Genomic DNA, 21,582 nt, shown 5'->3' on the forward strand with positions numbered 1-21,582 from the left:
GATGTAATTTTTCTCTCTCCTACTGTACTACAAACAGTGATTGTAAGGATTTTCCCCTAGTACTGACATCTTGAGACCATTTAACTTATACATTCTTATTTCAGGTTTTGGGCAAAGTTTGAAATAATGAATTACACTTTGCTATGTTGCAAATTTAATCAGCTTAAATGTCTGAGAAAAATTTAATGCATCGTAAGCATTGGTAATCTATGTGGAATCTAAGGATTTTTGACATTGCATTTTCATTTTCTCAGATGCTTAATTTCAGCCATTCTTTGTGGAAGGCCATCTTTGGCAGAAATGGCCATAGAAAAGCTTAGGACCACTGTAATGATTCATTTGGCTGCTAATCTTGAAAACATTATGCTTTAGTCCGGGTGTTGAATTACATCAATATTTCATGGTACCCATACTCTGCTTTCAGGTTGGTACTGTTTTGAATGGTATGTTGGACCAGAGCTTTAGAGACCGTGCTGTTCGCAAGCAACAAGGAGTGAAACTGGTGGTGGCTATCTTGAAAAACTGGAGGCAGCTTGACCACTGGTGGACCAAAGATTCTGCTCCTGAAAGCAAAATGGCTGTCCTAACCCTGCTAGCTAAAGTTCTGCAGGTAAAGCTACAACTGTAATAGCTGAGTTCAGGGCATGTGAGGGAGCCCAAGGCCCACTCTGGTTAGTTTTAGAGAGTCGGTGATATCACAACAGATCCCAAGTGTGAAACATTTAAGAAAAATCTAGATGATATTCTTCTTCTAATTTTGAAATGTTTATTCTTGAGGTTTAACGTTTTTTTATTGGCACTGTATTTTGGAAAGTGTGCAAAATATGAGCATGGAAATATTTGGAGGCTTTTGTTCAGAGAGCTGTCTCCAGTACAGAAGTGATCCCAAGGTCTGGTTATGTGGTGCAGCTAACACCCAGATCCAGTCCTTAGGTGCTGTATAGATCTGTGACCTCTTTCTCTGCTGTGCAGTGCAGCAGTGAAAGGCCTATGCATATCCTAATTCAGTGGCCTAGGACATTTGAAACATGCAACTCAACCTTGGCTGTCGCTTAGGGAAACACTGGAGGTATCCTGGGTATTTGGAGGAAACTGAAGATGTGCAATAAGGCCAGCTGCACTGGGGTGTTCTGCACCCTGCAGTTGTTTTCAGGGTGCTGAATTAAGATGACCTGGTCTATCTACACCTCTTTCAGCATTCCTATTGCACCCTAGTAATTATTACAGCACCCCTCCCTATATTATTCTGTTTTTACTATGTATATGCCTTTGATGATTTTATGCTGTGAAGTGGTCTATACATGTTTTAACAACAACAGCTGTATTCCTTACCTGGATGTTGCATAGCTAATCAGATGAATTTCCTGGACTCTGTACAATAATGGTTGGATCAGGTCCTGGGCTGACTTAAAAACATGTCTGGTAACATTAGTCTTTCTGAATGATTGGACCTTGTTTTTCTCTGAGGGTGTGTGTTCTGATGTAGGGAAGAGTTTCTTCTGATTGCTCCTGTTCTTAATTTGCATCATTATCATTTTCTTTGTTTCTTTTTTGCTGGATGCTATCCACCCAGAGAATCTTATTCCACAAAAGGTTTAGGATATAATAAATAAATAAATAAATAATCAATCCGAACTTCCTAGCATACGCATGTGGTGTCAGTTAAAACATATTTTAACAACTTTTTTGACTGATGTAGTTGTATACATGAATTAATTCTAAGTGAAAATTTGGCTTTAAATTTCTTTCCTTTCTACAGATTGACTCTTCTGTGTCATTCAATACACACCATGAGGCATTTTCTATAGTTTTTAATACATATACAAGTCTACTTACTGACCAGATGTTGGGTCTAAATCTCAAGGTAAGTTAATTTTTTTTACTATTTGCAGAGTTAGCAGAGAACTTTGTCCACACAATCATTCATTCATTCATTCATTCTTAAAGAAACTTGCAAGTACCCTCAGAGAGGTCTGCAAAAGCCTCAGCGAGTGCCGCTCCTCACCACATGAACAGTTTTGTTTTCAAGCCATTTTTTCCACACACTCTGTAGCCAGGATGGGCAGTGGGCACAGAGCAATGCAACAAACTTTGGAGTATGCCCAGGATACCATGTTTGGATCGAACAACAACACGACAGTTAATGTAAACCAGTTTTCACAGCTGAATTTGAACCATGGTTTTGGATTGTGGTTTGTCGGCCCCAAACAAGCCATAGTTAGTGAGCCTGAACAGGTTTGCATATACAATCAACCCAGAGCTAAGCTAAACAGACACGGTTTACCATTGCATCTTAACTAGACTAGGGGGATGCCTTGCTTCATACTGCAGACGACCCATTTCCATACCACACCTATTCCCCCTGTCCTCCCTACACAGCTTTAACTGTGTTTACTGCTTGCAATTACCCAAGATTCAAAATTAGAGCATTACAGTAATTTCATCTCCCTTGTTAACAGTGAAATATGGTTAGTGTTGGCTGTGATAGAATTCAGCATGCCTAACTTGTCCTTGGAAGATATCCTCTCCTTCCTCAGAATTTTATTGGAAGAATAAAGATTTTTAGATGTGCCTGAACATATAATACAATTGATTCTAAATTGCATGTGTATTTCAGAGTCAAGCTGTTATTATTCTTCCATTCTTTACTAATCTCGTTGGAGAAAGGCTTGATGACCTTAAGAATGCACTTGACCAACTTGTAGTCTTTAATTTCCCTTTGAGATCGGATGAGTTTCCTAAAGGAACCTTGAGATACAATAACTATGTGGATTGCACGAAAAAAGTAAGTGAAAAGATCTGTCATTTACTCATAGGCATTTTAGAATGGCTCTTACCTGTTCTGAGCCCTAAGTAATACACTTTAAAAAATGAAAAACAAACAAAATTTAGCTTGTATCAAACAAAGTTGTTCCATTTTCACAAGAAATTCTGCTTGTGCAATGATTCAAAGTCCTTGTGCTAATGGGAAGATTTGGTTGGATCCAATCCTGTGAAACAAGTTGCAAGCAGAAATGCTGCATCTGTGTAGGCTAAAGTAAAAATGATTTCTATTATATGTTTTTTATAGAATATATATTATATTTTGTTTTCACTTTCAAATGTATCTTTAGTTCTAATTGGATTTTGCATATACTCTGTTTATCTCTTCTTGACCCCGCCTGCCCCTCACCAAACTCTAGTTCCTAGATGCACTTGAATTATCCCAGAGTCCCATGTTGTTGCAGCTGATGACAGAAATTCTTTGCAGGGACCAGAGACATATAATGGAAGAATTATTTGAACTCAGCTTCAAAAGAATTGCCAGAAGGTAGTGCTTTAAAGTGGTAGTGAATCTCCCAGTTTTTACAAATCACACAGTTTAAAAGACAAGAGTTGGTAACTAGTTGAACTCAAGCATTGAAGCGAAGCATTATTGAGAATGCAGGGAAACTTGTTTAATTTCAGATTCCTTTAGTTGCAGCCATTTTAGCTTTTCTTGGTTGTCTATATTTCCTGTAGGCTGCTATGTGTGATTGGTGCGCAAAAATATTTTACTTACGTGGCTTATATGCCCAAAGTTTTTATTTGAAAATATCCCTGCAGAGCCTGTTTTTTTTTAATTTATTGTCATAGTTAAATCACTTCTTAAGATGCTTCTAGAAGAGATTTGGGATTGGATTTGAGTTTTAACTAGGAATGTGATTGAACATCATACTAAATTTTTCACTATGTTTAGGGGCAGCTGGGACAAACAAGTAACGTTGCTGGACACCATTCACAAAATGTTCCAGAGTGAAGCCCTTCTCTCAAATGCAACTCGACAAGCCTATGTGGATCGCTCTCTTCTCATCCTGTTGCTTCACTGCAGCTTGGATGCCCTGAAAGTTTTTTTAAGTAAGATTATTGTGGAGGCTATGGAGACGCTGAAATCTAGATTTACCAAGGTAAAGTTTAATCTGTGCCTTCTGAAACTGACATTTCAAATAACTGAATAACGGTACACTTATCTTCGAAGCTGCTTAAGCATTCTTGCTGAGTCATCACCTAGAATCTTTTTCTACTTTTTCATATTTTTTCCAGTCAAATGAAAATGCTTTTGAAACACAACTCAGCAAGAAAATGAGCTATTACAAAATTCTGAAAGTGATGTATTCACGTCTTTCTAAAGAAGAAGTATATTCTAAAGACTCTAGAATTAACCAGGCTTTCAAGGGCTCCACATGTGCAGAAGGAAATGAACTTACGAAGGTGCTAATAAAGTAAGAATTTCTCACTTCTCCTTTAAACCAGTGTGCCACCATTTAGCTTGATTTCACATGATGCCCCAACTCAAGTTAGGCTGTAGGTCAGTCCCATCAGCTTAAGTTTTATCCAATTCACAAGTTCAAACATTTTGAAACTCCTGCCTGTTGACATCAGGCAGGCACTTCCACTGTACTCTTTTCGGCAACTGCTAAAAAATACCCATGTTTAGCGAAGTCTATGTGGACATACAGAAGCTGCCATGTGTGTTTTTTTGTGGTTTTAGCATATTGATTTTTATTTTTAAAACATGTTTTAAACATTCGTTTTTACTGTTTTACAGACTGTATGATTTCCTGTAAAAGTGCTCTTTATCTGTTTTGATTCAAGGTCCTGCCATGATGCCTTTACAGAAAACATGTCTGGTGAAACTCAGCTATTGGAAAAGAGGAGACAGTATCATTGTGCTGCATATAATTGTGCCATTGCTGTTATTAGCTGTGTGTTCAGCGAAAGTAAATTTTACCAAGGCTTTCTTTTCACAGAAAAACCAGAAAAGGTGTGTATATATTGAAATGTCACCCAGGCTTAGAGGTTAATAGTGGCTGGCTCTGAGATCCAATTTGGCTTTAGAAAGGTTATCAGCTGGCCCACCAATCAAGTAAGAGCCATACACTTATTGATGCTACTGTAGTCTCAAGTCAGTTCATTCAACATGGTACCTGTACAAGGAAACTGGATAAATTAATAGCACTTCCTATTTTATTGGAAGTACAGTGGTACCCCGTGTTACGTACTTAATCCGTTCCAGAGGTCCGTTCATAACAGGAAACGGCTCGTAACATGAGGCGCGCTTTCTCTATAATGGCGCCTCCCGCTGCTACCGCGTCGCCGGAGTGCGACTTCCCCTTGCATCCCAGGGCAAAGGTCGCAACAAGTGGCATCTACTTCCGGGTTAGTGGAGTGCATAACCCACAGCATTCGTAAGGGGGACGGTATGTAACACCGTAAGGTACCACTGTAAAAAGACATTGGTGGGTGATTGCTATACAACATAACAGATCTACTGAGTAACTTGAGACAGTATATTTATAAAGGAGATTGGTGTCATCCCTGCAATACCTCCATTCAAATCATTTATAAAGATGTTGAACAACAACGGGCCCAGGACAGAACTCTTTACCATAGGTGCAGGAGATTCTCCTATCTAAGCTATGCTGCTGCTTGCAGTAGGCAGAAAGGACAAGTTGACTGTCTTCTGTCAGGGCTTGGAATACATTGTGTGGGCTTATTTCTCTTGGGAATGTCTGCTTTCAGTGGTGAGATTTGTGGAGATTTTAATAAGAGCAATTAATATATTGGATTTTTATATGAGAGACATTACACAAACTTCTGTAAAACAAGAAAATCTTTAATAAAAAATAAATAAATAAACCTTTAAAAAAATGAATTTTTATTGAACTTTTTGTGATGGCAATTACTTATAAATGTATTATTGGAACATACAGCTAACTGGGTAATTAACATTTTGTAAATTGCAGTATAATTGTTCATTTAAAATTTGCATGTCTTCTTTTTCTGCAGAATCTCTTTATTCTTGAAAACTTGCTGGATTTACAGCACCATTATTCATTTCCTATAGAGATTGAGGTAGGAAAAGGTTCCTTTTAAATTTTCACTGCTAATGTATTATTTCCCACAACAATAAATCAAATACAATGCAAGCAACATCAACAATAATACTGTGAAATAACATACTCTTTCAGTTTTGAGAAGGTAAAATGAAGTTACCTCCCTATTAAGAGAAGATATTACTGCCTTAAGAGTTCTAGACCAAGTTAAGAGTACAGTGGAACCTTGGTTGTCAAACGTAATCTGTTCTGGAAGACCATTCGACTTCTGAAACGTTTGACAACTGAGGCGCAATTCTAGTCAGCAAAATGCATTGAAAACATGGAGAAACTTGCCTCGGAAGCCGTTCAACTTCCAAGGTACGTTCAGAAACGGAATAATTCGCTTCGGCTTGTCGGCTATCGAAAGCTAAAACGTTCAACTTCCGAAGTGTTTGATGACCGAGGTTCCACTGTATAAAGGTTGAATTATTTCTTTCATGGTGATGTTTGGTAGCCTTCATAGATTCTGTGCTTTGGCCAGATTTTATTCCAGATCCCGCTGTGTATTTTATTTTGCTAACCAAGCAAGTAGCTGTAGCAGTAAACTTGCCACACAGGGGCGTACGGAGTGGGGTGCGGAGGGGGCTGGCTACTCCGGGTGCCACTCTGGAGGGGGTGTGACAAGATGGCCCCTGCCTCCCCCCAGCTGTAGAGCAGCTGAGGGCGTGCACAGTCAGTATGGGCGCTGCTCGCGTGGGCTGCCGCTCTCGCGCGCCATCCATACAGGCTGCCTCTCACACGGTAACCGTATGGGCTGCTGTGCATGCCCACTCTGTACAGTATGCCGCACATGCACAGTCTGTATGGTCGCCATGCAAGCGGCATCCCGTACAGATGATGCCTGTATGGATGGCGCACGAGAGTGGCATCCTGTATGGTTGCTGCGCGAGTGCAATCTGTACGGATGTTACGTATGCGCCACTGGGCGGTGCGTCCCGCCCCTTGGCATCCCGCCCCAGGTGCCAGAGAGGGTTCCTCCGCCACTGCACACAGTCTCTTCTGTGGTGGTCTCAGGTAGTGGGGGAGTTTTTCTGTAGGAATTTGTGGGCCCACTGTGGTGCTCTGATCATGGAGGGAAGCAGGTCTTAGAAGAAAATACAACACAGTATGTGCTTGCTCAAGTTTTGAGAGATGCAAGATGATGATAGCAAGGAATGTGTGATGGTGATACATGATGTCAGCAGATCAGAGTTTGCATGAATAAAGAGAGGCCTGGCATCACATTCAAAGTGTGTCCAACAGCAAGACTGAGATTAGTGGGGATGGTTCCTTCACTGCAAGGTGAATGGAGGAAATGGCAGACAAAATGGTTGCCTGATGCTCAGAGAGCACAAGAAATGGAAAAATCTTTGATCGTAGTCTACAAAGGAAGTGGGGCAACATAAAAAAATGAGCACAAGGCAGCATTCACCCTTTGCCTGGAGCTAACTTCTCTTCCGTATTTTATAAATTTTGCTTCCATTCGATCCCTCTAGATTTGGTAGCATTAAGTGTTATTTAAGCTAACGAGCTTTGAAAACTTTTTTGTATTTTAGGTTCCACTAGAAAGAAAGAAACAATACATTGCCATTAGGAAAGAAGCAAGGGAAGCAATGAGTGAGGATTCAGGTATTATTTGTTACTTCTTTTTTTAACTGTGTTGATGATGATGATGTACTTGGAGCTTTACAGAGTAACATAAAAATAACTGTGATCTTTCTCTTTTTTGTATTCTGAATGTTAGCCTGAGAGTTGACACATGAAACCAGTTTACTTAGAAGTTCTTCACTGGAGATGTGCATAGATATTTGTGCAGTAGTATAACCAGATTATGCCTTTCCCTTTTAGTCGAGCCACACTATTTAGCTTCTGCATCGTATATGGCAGATAGCAGTCTGAGTGAAGAGATGAGCCAATTTGATTTCTCAACTGGAGTACAGAGTTTTTCATATAATTCCCAAGACCGTATTGCCTCCGGTTCTCGCTTCAGGAGAAAGGTGAGTTGACTTGTCTATTGTGTATGAAAGCTGCAAGTATGTTCATACACACACACACACACACACACACACTTGTTTGTGTTCCATTTCTTTCTAAAAGATCGGCATGAATTTTCAAATGTTACAGCTTTGGTCTTTTTAAACATGTAGAGCTGTAGAGGATATATCAGTGTATAGAGCAGGCTTCCTCAAATTCGGCCCTCCAGATGTTTTGAGACTACAATTCCCATCATCCCTGACCACCGGTCCTGCTAGCTAGGGATCATGGGAGTTGTAGGCCAAAAACATATGGAGGGTCGAGTTTGAGGAAGCCTGGTATAGAGCCTCATAATTTTTGCTACTACTACCAAGCACTTAACTGTAGGAAAGCAATATTATGAAGAGAAAATGAAAGGATAAAATGAAATTCAGGTTTAATTTCACTTTTTAAAAAAAATAAGTATGACATCTTCAGAACTAATTGGCAGTTTTTGCTTGTTTAAAAAGGAGCCCACAGAACCTATAGTTTCAGATGATTTTATGGAACTGGAGATGGATGAGCTGAACCAGCATGAATGTATGGCCTCTATGACAACCCTGATCAAACACATGCACAGAAATAAAATCACACCCACAGTAGAAAAGGTAAGTGTTGGCATGACTTCATATGTTGCTAACATAATCTTTTCCTAGGTCTTTCTAGGTTTAATTGTTTAGAAAGATGTCGGTGTATTGTCACATAAATGCTTGAAGATTCAGCATACTTGCTAGGTCAATGTTTTCTGTTTTTGTGAAGACTTCAGCATTGTGTGCAGATACTCCATATTCTGCAAGATCTTGTCCTACCCGTGGTTTATCCCCAGTTACTACAGGAAATAACCTCAACTAGATGAATTGATCCATGAAAGAAATGTGAGATAGATAGATAGATGATAGATAGATAGATAGATAGATAGATGATAGATAGATAAAAGTTCAACTGATTTAAGTCATTATAGATGCAGCCATCAGGCTGTGGGCAAAATGCACCCACTGTTCTCACGTCTGAGACATATCAGATGCAGAAAGGTTTGAGCTGCATCTTAAAGGTTTGAGCCCTGTTCAGGGAAGTTTTTAATATGTAACGCTGTACTGTTTTTAATACTGATTGGGAGCCGCCCAGAGTGGCTGGGGAAACTCAGCCAGATGGGCGGGGTATAAATAATAAATTATTATTATTATTATTATTATTATTATTATTATTATTATTATTAAAACCTCAAGCTAAATGGAAAAATGTTTCACACTCAAAAGTGTGGTTCTGATTCTTTATTTGCTTCCTTGGCTTGAATTCAAGCCTGACTTCAAAAGTGCAAGGTGCACCTGGAAAGGAAAACCTGGGAGTACAGGCCCCTTGATTCTTTCCTTTGAAGTGGAATGACTTGATCCCCTGGTAACATTAGGTGATTGACAGAAGGGCAGCCCTACCCACCTATAAAAAGTGGCCTGTGGGGAAGCTTAGGATCTGGCCTGCCAACTGGATCCTGTTCTTTACCCTTAATTTAAATTGTTTGTTGAACAAACTTTTTCCATGGTTTGAAGTTTGATTTCATATTGAGCAAAGTACTTGTGTTCATTTAGAAATATTATCTTACTGTAGATCGGAAATTAAGTGACATACAGCCATACCTTGGGTTACAGACGCTTCAGGTTGCATTTTTTTGGGGTTACGGACACGCCGAAACCCAGAAGGACCGGAACAGGTTACTTTCAGGTTTCGGTGGTTGCGCATGCACAGAAGCACTAAATCGTGCTTTGCGCATGCGCAGAAGCGCCAAATCGCAACCCGCTTGTGTACAGACGCAGTGCTGCAGGTTGCGAACGTGCCTCCCGCACAGATCACGTTCGCAACCAGAGCGTCCACTGTACTCTACTTCCTGTAAAGCATCTGTTTCCCTGTCATTCCCCCCTGCCCGCGTGCCCCCACCCCCATGATTTGGGATGCACCTCTACTGGTAACTGAGGAAGAATTGTGGTTTAGCGCTGTGTTTTTGTTGCCTTTTAATTATGCCTTGGAATATAATTGGCTGTGTGTGTCTGTGTACTTATAATCTTCTGGGGACTTAGGGTACAGATTCACCAGATCTTCCTCCATGGATGAAGTTTCTACACAGCAAACTAGGAAATCCATCTGTACCATTGAATATTCGCCTTTTTGTGGCAAAACTCATCGTGAATACAGAAGAAGTGAGTCGTTTTTTAAAAAAATGAGACTGTAAATGCGCACTGGTTGTTGTAATAATTTTCTACAGTATGAGTAAAGTAGGTTGAACTCAAAGTTTAAGAAGGTAATGAAGATTGGAATACAGAGCTGATTAAAATCTTAATCAACCGGGCATTTTTATGATGATTTTGTTCCGTTTTTAATGGTTTTCCTTGTTTTATTTGCATATTGCTGCATGTTGCCTTGATATTTTATGAGATGGTAGTATATAAGTATTTTTATAAATAAAACAAATAACACCTAAAATAATGTACTAATCCCTGGACTTCCATAAAACAGCCATCATAAGCATACATAAACAGTAGTGTTGTATGATGGATTGGGCTTGTAGTTTTGAAACCTCCAGGTGAATAAAAGTAGCACTTCTAAGATAGGCAACTTTTCATGTAAGAGACATGGAATCTGATCTACTGCCTCTAATTGGAATGTGCTAATGGTAAGGGGAGAAAAATACCTGAGTGGCATGTTCAGGGTGTTCATATAAACCCAACTGTTCAAATATCAGTACCCTGCTTACTTTCCTAAGTATTGTGTGATTATTTATCAGTGAAGCATGAAATGTAATCTCATTGTTGGGCATTTGTAAGAAGTGCCCTCTCCATTTACTTACTTTTTCAATATTGTGCAGCAGTTTCCAAAGTGACACTGCTGTATAGATGGCATTCTGCATTTCTTCTCTAGGTTTTCCAACCTTACACAAAGCACTGGCTGGGCCCCTTACTGCAGCTGGTTGTCTCTGGAGATAACGGAGGAGAAGGGATTCATTACATGGTGGTGGAGATAGTGGTCACCCTACTTTCCTGGACTAGTGTTGCTACACCCAAAGTAAGGAACTAAGAAATATATATGTGTGTGCGCATATTTAGGTCGTAATGATCTGATGCAGGGTCCAGGTGTAATTATGGGCCACTCACTAAGATTAAAAGGTGTAGTAAGACTGAAATTTGTAAGTTCATAATGAGAAATGTCCCTGGCAATTCAGGTACGATGATTTTTAGAGCACCTTTAGTTTTAAATGATTTCTTAAGCATTATCCTGAGGAGGCACTCTAGTGAAAATAATAGCCAAATGCGTTCATCTAAATAACTGTTAGTGATACTATAAATGTATTCTCATAATGTATATATAAATTTAAAGTGTGATTTAAATTTAAAGTTTGATTTGTCTTCTGCAGTTTCGCATTGTTAAAAAAAATTGGAGATTAATTTTTAAAGCATATTCCTTAGTTAAATTTTGATGATATTCTTCACCAGAGAAGAATAGTTACTAATATAATAGTTCAGTGCTTTGTGATTTGCTTTATACTAGGGAAATATCAAGGATGAAATCCTAGCTAACCGCTTGCTTGAGTTCTTGATGAAGAACGTATTTCACCAGAAAAAAGCAGTGTTCAGACATAACTTAGAAATTGTCAAGACAGTAGTAGAGTGCTGGAAAGATTGTCTCAGCATACCTTACAGGTAAATAATCTTAATAAAGGTACTCTTTGTAGTTGCAATACACATAAAAATCATCCTAGTAGTGTGAAGGCTTCTTTTTAAAAGCTAGTTTGGGTAGGTGGACTGTTGCATTTATATTAAATCCTGTTGTCATCATACATGTCTAGCAATGTTAGAATATACCTGTTGCCAATTCTCTAGTATTTAACCTGGAGACATTAAGGATCAATGTGTTTCATGCCTTAGACACAACACAGATGGCAAACATGGTTCTCTCCAGATGTCGCTGGGTTGCAACTCATCATTCCTGATCATGGACCGTGTTGCCTGGGCCTGATGGAGTCCAACAACACCCTTAGAAGACAAACCTATAGCATGACTGGGTGGGAGTTGGGGATCAGGTGTTGATCTAATGCAGGGTTTCTAAAAATGCTCCAATTTGAATAGTCAGTATGAACTTGACCACTTCTATTTTTCAATCTAAGTTACTATTTTTATGATCTCTGTGATTTTGTTTACTATAGGATAATATATGAACGGTTTTCTGGTAGAGATGCCAACACAAAAGACAACTCCGTGGGAATTCAGTTACTAGGAATTGTTCTTGCTAATAACCTGCCTCCCTATGATCCAAACTGTGAAATAGGCAGTGTGAAGTAAGAAAATTATTTTTGTGCAATTCAGCTGGAATGTACTGAACAAAAGAAGTGGGGCCAATAGAGAAGGAAACATGAAACACTTGCAAATTTGTCTTGCAATTCTCCTACCTGTTACTTATTCTTAACCCAACACACAAAACCCGCAATCAGATGATAAATTTGGAGGCTGGTGGTGGGATTTTAAAATAATTGATTTCAACATAAAAATTCATAGTGTTCTCACTGCAGAAGGTTTAATCTCCTCCAAATTTTCATATTTGGATGTGGTTTTATTGCTTTGAGTAAAGCAATTAAATTGATCCCTGCAGCATTTTATATTCAAAGGAACTACAATGATCGCGTAATGCATCTGTGAGATCATGCAGAAATTTACTCGGTGTTAAATGAGGTTACTCAAGCATGCTTCAGTCTCTGAATTCATGTTGATCATCTGAAAATGGGAAAAATTATGCATATCATGCTGAATTAGAACTAGCTTCCCATACTGGAGGGGAGGGAGAAACAGACAGGAATGGTAATCAATTTCCAAAATGAAAACTGGAACTTTGGAGACTGACATTGAAATTTTCAGCAAACGGGAAAGTAGATATGTATAAAGTGCATGCATGAGGCCAGGAATGGGGAATCTCTCATCCTCCAGATGTTGGATTGCAACTCCCACCATCCCTGACACTGAGCTGATGAAAGTCCAGAGTTCCCCCATCCCTTCATTAAATTATTTGTAATCCACTTTGTTTATCATACAGATAAAACAAGTGGTCTGTATAGGGTTTCTAAACATGCTCTTACTGATAACTGTTTATTACACATTAGACGTTAAAATACCATTCTGAGACTATCAAAGCATATTTCTTCTTCATGCTAGATACTACCAAGCTTTGACTAACAACATGGCCTTAGTAAAATACAAGGAAGTGTATGCAGCTGCCGCCGAAGTGCTGGGACTCATTCTTCACTATATTTCTGAGAAGGAAAAGGTGGATACAGCAGGCTATGTATTTTACAGTTTCTAAAACCAAAGCAGGAGTTTGCTTTTTAAGTGTATTCTATGCAGTTTTATTTTTTTAAGATGGTTCCTAAAATACACATTAAAACTGTGTTGTTATCTTAGCTAAGCCACTGTATTTCATTGTATAACATGTCTATTGTATAACATTTTGACAGGGGAGAAAGTATTGCCCTTTTAATGAAACATTGTCATACTAGATCTCATCCATTCCAGTAATCTGCTTCCAGTAGCTGCTAGCTAGAAGTTAGGGTGAAGATTGCCATACTCAGATTGTTCCCCAACCTTTGGTAGGCAGCAGTTTACTGCCTCTGAGATAAAAGTCTCATTCCTACTGTGGCATTGAAAGAGCTAGCTCAGGCATAGGCAAACTCAGCCCTCCAGATGTTTTGGGACTACAACTCCCATCATCCCTGACCACTGGTCCTGTTAGCTAGGGATGATGGGAGTTGTAGTCCCAAAACATCTGGAAAGCTATGCCTGAGCTAGCTTTCACAGATTTATCTAATATTATAAAAATGACTGAGGAGGCCTCTCACTACTCACATAATTAGTAATTATTACTATTCTTTTGGTCAGGATATTGAGACTTTGGCATTTGAAAGTACCTAACGATATGTTCAATTTTTCAGGTATTTGAAGGTCCAGTTTATGACTTGGTCATACAGCAGCTAAAGCAGCATCAGAATACCAAAGAGGACAAATTTATTGTGTGTCTGAATAAAGTGACAAAGAACTTCCCTTCTCTTGCTGAGAGGTAAGTTGAGAACTCTCAATTGTCCTATACCCTAGAGAGGTTCAGTTAGCTTAGCAGTGTTATAACTTCCTGTTCTTTTTGGTTCTTGTTCGTGGAAAGGTTTATGAATACAGTCTTCTTCCTGATACCAAAACTTCATGGGGTGATGAAAACTTACTGCCTGGAGGTAGTAATGTGTCGTGCCCAAGAAATAGCGGATCTGTATTTACAGTTGAAGAGTAAGGATTTTACACAAGTCATGAGTCACAGGTAAGTAAGGGCATAATTATCCATATTTCTATAGGAACTCTGCACAAACCCTATTTTCTGCACAAGCTGTATTTGAGCAAATGTGAGCTGCTCAAAATCACATTCTCCCTTTGGGTGCTGAGGATAGGAGGAAGCTTTTCACTGTTATCCTCGCAAGTTCAGTCAAAAGTCTAGCTTTGCTGCACTTTTTGTATACATACTTATTGCTGTTGCAATGAAGTTATTTTTAAAACCCATTTGACTGCACTTTTTAAAGTGAATAAAAATGCACTATATGTTTTTAAAAAACCTTTTAAAATTAAAATCATAGACAAATTAAAAAATGTGTTTTTGTTTTTCTCTCCTAGAGACGACGAAAGGCAAACCATATGTATGGATATAGTCTACAAGATGCTACCTAACCTGAAACCAGCTGAGGTACGAGAGCTGCTTCCTGCAGTAACCGGCTTCATCTCTCACCCGTCACCAGTATGTCGGGGGAGAATGTATGACATTCTCATGTGGCTATATGATAACTACAGGTAAGAATTCAACCAAAGGTATTTTAAAAAGAAATCCGCCATTAAATTGTGTCGCCTGTTGCATGAGTGTGCTGCACATTGAAGTCATGATGTGGGGGGGAAATTCCAACTCTTGACATTTGAGAATTCTGAAGCTATCTTAAGAGACTGATAGAGAAACTTATGGGCATATATCCTTGTGACCATCATGGAATACTGTGAAGTATTGCAGATTTTCCACTAACCTTTTGTGTTAGTGAGAAGGCAGTAGAAGAGTTGAACTGTTTTTCCTTGCTCTTTCCTCAGGGATCCTGAAAGCCAAGCAGATGAGGACTCTTCAGAAGTGTTTAAACTAGCAAAAGAAGTTCTGTTACAAGGACTGGTTGATGAAAATTCTGGACTGCAGTGAGTAATGCTATTCCGTGTGTGTGTGTTTAACTGAAAATCAAAGCCTTAAAAACTATGTAATTTCAGAAATCAGAATTATAACTTGAGTGTGTTGGGTGTCTGGGTTTGACGGCTTGGAAGGAAGGAAATGAGGTAAAGGTGGTTGTGTTTGCTTTTAAGTCTCTCCCCCTGCTGAATCTCAGTTTCTTTTCCTGTCTTCCTTTGGGCAGTACCAACTTGCCTCTCACCATCACATGAAAACAAACTGAGAGGATCATGTATTCATTTTGTCAATGAGTGGAGTGTGCTGTGACGTAGTATCCAACTAAGCAGTTCCACTACTGTAAGGACTTTTAACTGAACAATGTAACTTCCCCACTGTGCCTAATGCATGACCTCTACATCAGCTCTGGAGGGTTGGGGGAACCCCTGGAACAGATTTAGGGGTTGTACAGGGGGGGGGGAGGGCAGGGAAGTTCCATTGCACAGCCAAAAGTCATTGCATTGGCAGAACAGTTTAGCCGGATACAACAAAGGAATTTACCACTAGGTTCGAGTCCTCGTTTTCCTGATTTTGCCTTGATAAAGTAAGAAATAAGGAATTGGATTTTGAAATGGTAATCTACTGGTAAAAAATAGGGGTGGGAAGATGGCTTTGCAATATTTGTTTTGTTTTATTAAATATGTATACCACCCTTCATTCATAGATCTCAAGGTGCTTCACAGCATAAAATTACAATATAAAAACCACAGAATACATAATAAAAATAAGAACAACAAACAAATAATCCTCCCCCCCACAACACATTTAAAAGGGCATTGGTTGAAGAGGAACCTTTTTGCCTGGTGCCTAATGATGGCACCAGCCGAACTTCCCTGCATTCCACAAGTGGGGAGCCACTGCAAAAAAGGCCCATTCTCATGTTGCAACCCCCGGACCTCTCGTGGAGTTGGTACACGAAGAAGGACCTCATAGGATGATTTCAGGGTCTGGGTAGGTTCATGTAACCCTGAGCCATTTAAGGTAATAATGGCTTAATAAATAAAACATTATTGAGCTTCCCATTGTTGTACTATGCTCTGTATTTCCTTTTACAGAATAATTGTCAGGAACTTTTGGAGTGATGAAACTAGGCTACCAGCCAATACCCTTGATCGAATGTTGACTTTGTTAAGCTCTTTATACTCTGTTAAAATTGAAACTCAGTATTTGAGCTTGGCTACGAATTTTCTGCTTGAGATGACCAGCAAGAGCCCAGATTACTCCAGAAAAATGTTTGAGTATCCGCTTTCGGAATGCAAATTCCAGGTGAATTTATATATCTTTTTTTCTTTTATGGCTTCCCCATGACAGTTGGTTGGCTGCTGGGAGAGCAGGATGTTGGAATAGATGGGCCATTGGCCTGATCCAGCAGGCTCTTCTTAAGTATTTTTATATAGAATTGTGGGGTAGTCTTCAGGATCCATCACCCTTTAGTCCAGAGTCAGTAAAATCCATTGAATAGCTATTTGGCTGTCATTTACATTGGTCAGTTTCATACATTATTATTAATGATTACATTGGGAAAGGGGGATATTTTTATAAAATGAAATGGATAGAAATCAGAGGGGGAAATGGAATTTGGGTTAGGAAATGACACCAGTTTAAAAATAAATGCCTAATGGGGCAAAATTTTATACCCCTCCGATCCAGCTGGGTTTCCCCAGCCACTCTGGGCAACTTACAGCAAAATATTAAAACAAAGAAGTACATTAAGATTTTGTCTAATAGTTTCACATGTAAACCTATCCTAGGCACATTTATTCCATTGTCCCACTGAGTTTAGTGGTATTTCAGCTGAATCAAATTCAGTGACTTCAATGGGCAAAGATGGTCTCAGCACTGGGTTGTTGTTGTTTTTTACTTTCTAGGATTTTGCTATTGACTCAAGTTGGCAGTACCGAAGTACTGTTCTTACACCTTTGTTTGTGGAGTCTCAAGCTTCCCAGAATGCCAACAGGTATCGCTCACAGGAAGGATCTCTGGGTGGCCAGATAAGGGCTACACAGCAACAGTATGAATTTACTCCCACACAAAATGCCAGTAAGTTTTCCTGAAGCAGTAGTATTTAATGAAAAACTTAAAAGGGTTTGTGTATGGAATTCATGCTTCCATACATTCAAAAACTTGTGTGTATGGAGGTTTCTACCTTGGTTCTCGAACTCAATCCATTCTGGAAGTCTTTTTGACTTCCAAAACGTTCAAAAACCAAGGTGCGGCTTCCGATTGGCTGATTGGCCCCAGAAACAATGCTGACAGCCGAAACGGATGTTGGGCTTCTGAAAAACATTCACAAACTGGAACAACTATTTCTGGGTTTGCAGCATTCGTGAGCCGATTTGTTCATCAGCTAAGCCATTTGGGAACCAAGGTACCACTGTACTTGCATATACTTTTGTATTTATTTATGTGTGTGTGTGTGTATAATCTTTGGCCTCATATACTAAAAATATTAAGTATTTCAGTTTTCATACTGAACCTTTCCCTGATATTCTGTTTCTTTAACATCTATTTCTGGTTGTAACTTAGGCAAGTAAAAGAATAGTAGTGGCGGGGAGGGGGGCAACACATATTATATTAAATGGAAAGAGATGTAATTATTAATGCTTTCTTCTTATTTCAGGTGGGAGAAGCTCTTTCAACTGGCTGATAGGAAACAGCGTTGACACTTTTTCAGAATACAGATTTCCTTCATCTTCTGAATCCCTGTCATCTTCGATGTTGTTCATTAACAAACGAGCTGACAAATCACACAGAACCGCCTTCAAACCTATAGGTCCTAATTTTGGAGAGAAAAGACTGGGTTTGCCCGGTGATGAGGTGGATAGCAAAGCTCAAGGTACCACAGCTGTCAATGCAAATTTCTCCCTTACATCCTTAGTTAAAAGAAGCCTTCTTTATTATCTATGGCAAAGCAAAATACATAATGTCACCCATGAGTTTTGCTCAAGCAACCAGAAGAAATTGGTTTCAAGAGTTTAAGCCCTTACATTAGGAAAGTTCTTAAATCAAAGGCTTCATATGTCATCAAAATCCCTTTACAAGGTCTTATATGATATTATGGGTGAGACTTTTCCACCCCATTGTTTATTTAGGAAAGTGTTGTATGCAAGTTATTAAAAAGTAGCTTTATGTATAAGTTTAAAAAGAATTTTCCTTCTCTGTTGCTTAGGTATAGATGAACGGGCAGAGATTCTGAGACTGAGGCGACGGTTCTTAAAAGACAAAGAAAAGCTTAGTTTGATTTATGCAAGGAAGGGCGTTGTTGAACAGAAAAAAGAAAAGGTTTGTTTCCTATAGTATAAATAATAAACAGAGACTTAAACTGTTCTAGAGTGCTTCTACTGAAGTACCTCGTTAGGAACAGAATGCCCGCATGCCTAGGAAGCAGATTGTTCAAGCGTCCCATAAGCAGTGGGGTTGAGAGACCACCAAGGCACAAGATTCCTCTCCTTCCTAAGAAGTGGTGAAGTATCTAGCTGGGCTCTTGACAGTGTGAGGCATTACAGAGCTGGGACTGAAGTATCAAAGCTCCATTCTTTTTCTCTCTCAAAGAAATGTGAGGTGTTGGGGGGTCCCCCCCCCTAAGGAGATTGTGTTATGATCTTCCTGTTTTGTTGCTTCCTTTTCCAAAGCTGATCAGGAAGCTTGCCTATCAAGGTTTTTCTGAGGACAGGCTGACTTGTGGAGGAAGCTATCCTTGCATGGGGCATGTGTGCCCCACTTGCTCCAGTAACTCAGGGCCACTCAAATTAGCCTAATATATTTCCTGAGTGAAGTGGAACACTCACACACACACCCCATTTCATGTCTTGCCCACTCTGAAGCAAATGCATTCCCTGAGTTCTGCTCTTCTTCATCACAATCCAGGGCTCTTCTTGCTTACTTGATGTAGTTCAGCTCGAAGCCTAAACCTTAGAATTGAACTTTTGGGAAGAATTGGAATATGTGACTTAAACTTGAGGTCATGCATTTTATGTTTCAACATTCTTGAGTGGTCAGCTTTCCCTTTGCGGGATCCACAAAAAGGAGATGTATATTTATTTATCTATTTATTTTGGAACTTTTTTAATTACTTGAGAGCTGGACCATAAAGAAGGCCGATTGCTGAAGAATTGATGCTTTTGAATTATGGTGCTGGAGGAGACTCTTGAGAGTCCCATGGACTGCAAGAAGATCAAACCTATCCATTCTTGAGGAAATCAGCCCTGAGTGCTCACTGGAAGGACAGATCCTGAAGCTGAGGCTCCAGTACTTTGGCCACCTCATGAGAAAAGAAGACTCCCTGGAAAAGATGGAGGGCACAAGGAGATGGGGACGACAGAGGACGAGATGGTTGGATGATGTTCTTGAAGCTACCAGCATGAGTTTGACCAAACTGCAGGAGGCAGTGGAAGACAGGAGTGCTTGGTGTTCTCTGGTCCATGGGGTCACGAAGAGTCGGAGACAACTAAACAACAACAACAACATATAGAAAATATCAGAGCTATTTAAAGCATCAGTAATATAGTAAAGCTGTATAAAAATACAATTCTACAGTTCATATCAGTGATCTGGATTCATGGCTTGGGTTAATCATCTGGATAGTCTTGTCTAAATACAGAAGTATTTAACAGGCGTTGAAAAAAGTAGCATAGTCAGTGTCTGTCTAATATACCCAGGGAGGGAATTCCACAAGGCAATTGCTGCAGCACTTAAAGATTCTGCTCTAAGTACTATGGAGTGGACCTTGGGGGAATCAGACACCATTAGGATGGCCTGTCCTGATGACTGCTGTGACCAAACCGGTATATAGGGCCCAAGAATATCTTGCAAGTAACCTGGTCCCAAGTTGGTTACGGCTTTTGTATGCAACTGACAGAACCTTAACCCGTGGCCTAGTAGCGTATCGGCAGCCAATAATATAGCTCTCTCAGCAAAGGTGTTACATGCTCAATGTAGTAATTCATTCTCAATGTTACTGTCTGATGAGCTGTTTCCCCCCCTGTTCATGTCAAAACTAATTCAGAAGTTACCTATTCTTGCAGGAAATTAAAACCCAGCTAAAGATGAAACATGATGCTCAGGTCACTCTGTACAGGAAGTACAGGCAAGGCGACCTTCCTGACATCCAGATTGAATACAGCAGTCTTATTACCCCTCTGCAGGGCGTAGCTCAGGTATGCTCTTTTATCAATGTTACTTAACTGCCTTTTTTTTTTTTTTTTTTGGTTAAACAGTTTCAGTAAACGCATTTCAAAATTTGTGCAAGGTACTCGAATGTAAAGCTGTTCCTGTAAACTTCTACGCTCCAGTTGCAGAAGAGACACGTGATTCTCTGTGGAAGCACCAGTGCAGTTGTACCAAGGATTCATTCTTTGCATTGTCAATTACAGAGAGACCCTATACTGGCTAAGCAGCTTTTCAGCAGTTTGTTTAGTGGAATTCTGGAAGAAATGAAGAAAATGAAAACTCTGCCTGAGAAGAACAATGTTGTCCAGCAGTTGCTTGAGGATTTCAACCACTTCCTGACAACATCTGTGCTGTATTTCCCACCATTCATAGCTTGCATCCAGGTAGTGCTTTCTACGTTGCAGTTTGAATTTTGTCCTGTTTTAGGCATATACACCAGGTTGGGGGAAAACCTTTTTGGCCCAGTGGCCAGATCTTTATTCCCTCCACCCACCATGAGGCATCTTTGACCAGTGGGTGGACCCACTCACCTGTCAACTATCTGGCTTCATAATGATGTTGACATATGTCAAAGTTCAATGAAAGTCACTGTACAGCAGAGCTTTCCAAACTTTCATGTTGGTGACACACTTTTTAGACATACATCATTTCGTTACACAGTAATTCAGTTTTACTAGCAAACTGGAAGTTAAACTAACCCCTTTCCAGCCCCAGGAGGAGTGCGGGGAATGTTTGTGTGACACACCTACACACTGCAGCTGACATACTGATGTGTTGCAACACGCAGTTTGGAAAGCTCTGCTGTACAGCAACCACCTTTAAAGACACACATCTCAAATGTTGTCGTTTAGTCGTGTCCGACTCTTCGTGACCCCATGGACCAGAGCATGCCAGGCACTTCTGTCTTCCACTGCCTCCCGCAGTTTGGTCAAACTCATACTTGTAGCTTCGAGAACACTGTCCAACCATCTCATCCTCTGTCGTCCCCTTCTCCTTGTGCCCTCAATCTTTCCCAACATCAGGGTCTTTTCCAGGGAGTCTTCTCTTCTCATGATGGTCGGTTAGAGGGAGCCCCTTTGAAGTTTCTGCACAGAGGAAAATGACCCAAAATGTCCCAAACACAGGAGCATTTCCCCCTCTACAAAGGAAGTAGTTTGTATTCAGAGCAGTGGGGAAGTGCTTTGAGAACAAACTACTTCCTTCAGAAAAAAAAAGAAATGCTCCAATGAAAGATGAGACATTTTTTTCTTTCCAAAGA

The 21,582-nt window shown here is 39.8% G+C and overlaps 1 protein-coding gene across 1 annotated transcript in view; it reads left to right on the forward strand.

Annotated features, from left to right (window-relative positions):
* Positions 1-21,582, forward strand: part of PRKDC (protein kinase, DNA-activated, catalytic subunit) — an 86,641-nt gene that overhangs the window by 35,273 nt on the left and 29,786 nt on the right. The window contains exons 37-62 of the mRNA XM_053396208.1: positions 425-610; positions 1,760-1,864; positions 2,618-2,785; positions 3,183-3,310; positions 3,719-3,926; positions 4,063-4,241; positions 4,615-4,783; positions 5,809-5,874; positions 7,433-7,505; positions 7,725-7,873; positions 8,360-8,497; positions 9,959-10,078; positions 10,797-10,940; positions 11,424-11,575; positions 12,079-12,210; positions 13,079-13,190; positions 13,852-13,976; positions 14,076-14,225; positions 14,573-14,746; positions 15,032-15,130; positions 16,211-16,421; positions 17,024-17,195; positions 17,776-17,991; positions 18,325-18,437; positions 20,180-20,311; positions 20,528-20,707. Of these exons, the coding sequence (XP_053252183.1) occupies positions 425-610; positions 1,760-1,864; positions 2,618-2,785; positions 3,183-3,310; positions 3,719-3,926; positions 4,063-4,241; positions 4,615-4,783; positions 5,809-5,874; positions 7,433-7,505; positions 7,725-7,873; positions 8,360-8,497; positions 9,959-10,078; positions 10,797-10,940; positions 11,424-11,575; positions 12,079-12,210; positions 13,079-13,190; positions 13,852-13,976; positions 14,076-14,225; positions 14,573-14,746; positions 15,032-15,130; positions 16,211-16,421; positions 17,024-17,195; positions 17,776-17,991; positions 18,325-18,437; positions 20,180-20,311; positions 20,528-20,707 (3,801 nt within the window). The remainder of the gene's footprint in view (positions 1-424; positions 611-1,759; positions 1,865-2,617; positions 2,786-3,182; positions 3,311-3,718; positions 3,927-4,062; positions 4,242-4,614; positions 4,784-5,808; positions 5,875-7,432; positions 7,506-7,724; positions 7,874-8,359; positions 8,498-9,958; positions 10,079-10,796; positions 10,941-11,423; positions 11,576-12,078; positions 12,211-13,078; positions 13,191-13,851; positions 13,977-14,075; positions 14,226-14,572; positions 14,747-15,031; positions 15,131-16,210; positions 16,422-17,023; positions 17,196-17,775; positions 17,992-18,324; positions 18,438-20,179; positions 20,312-20,527; positions 20,708-21,582) is intronic.

The sequence above is a fragment of the Podarcis raffonei genome, chromosome 7, assembly GCF_027172205.1.
Source record: "Podarcis raffonei isolate rPodRaf1 chromosome 7, rPodRaf1.pri, whole genome shotgun sequence".
NCBI classification, from domain to species: Eukaryota; Metazoa; Chordata; class Lepidosauria; order Squamata; family Lacertidae; genus Podarcis; species Podarcis raffonei.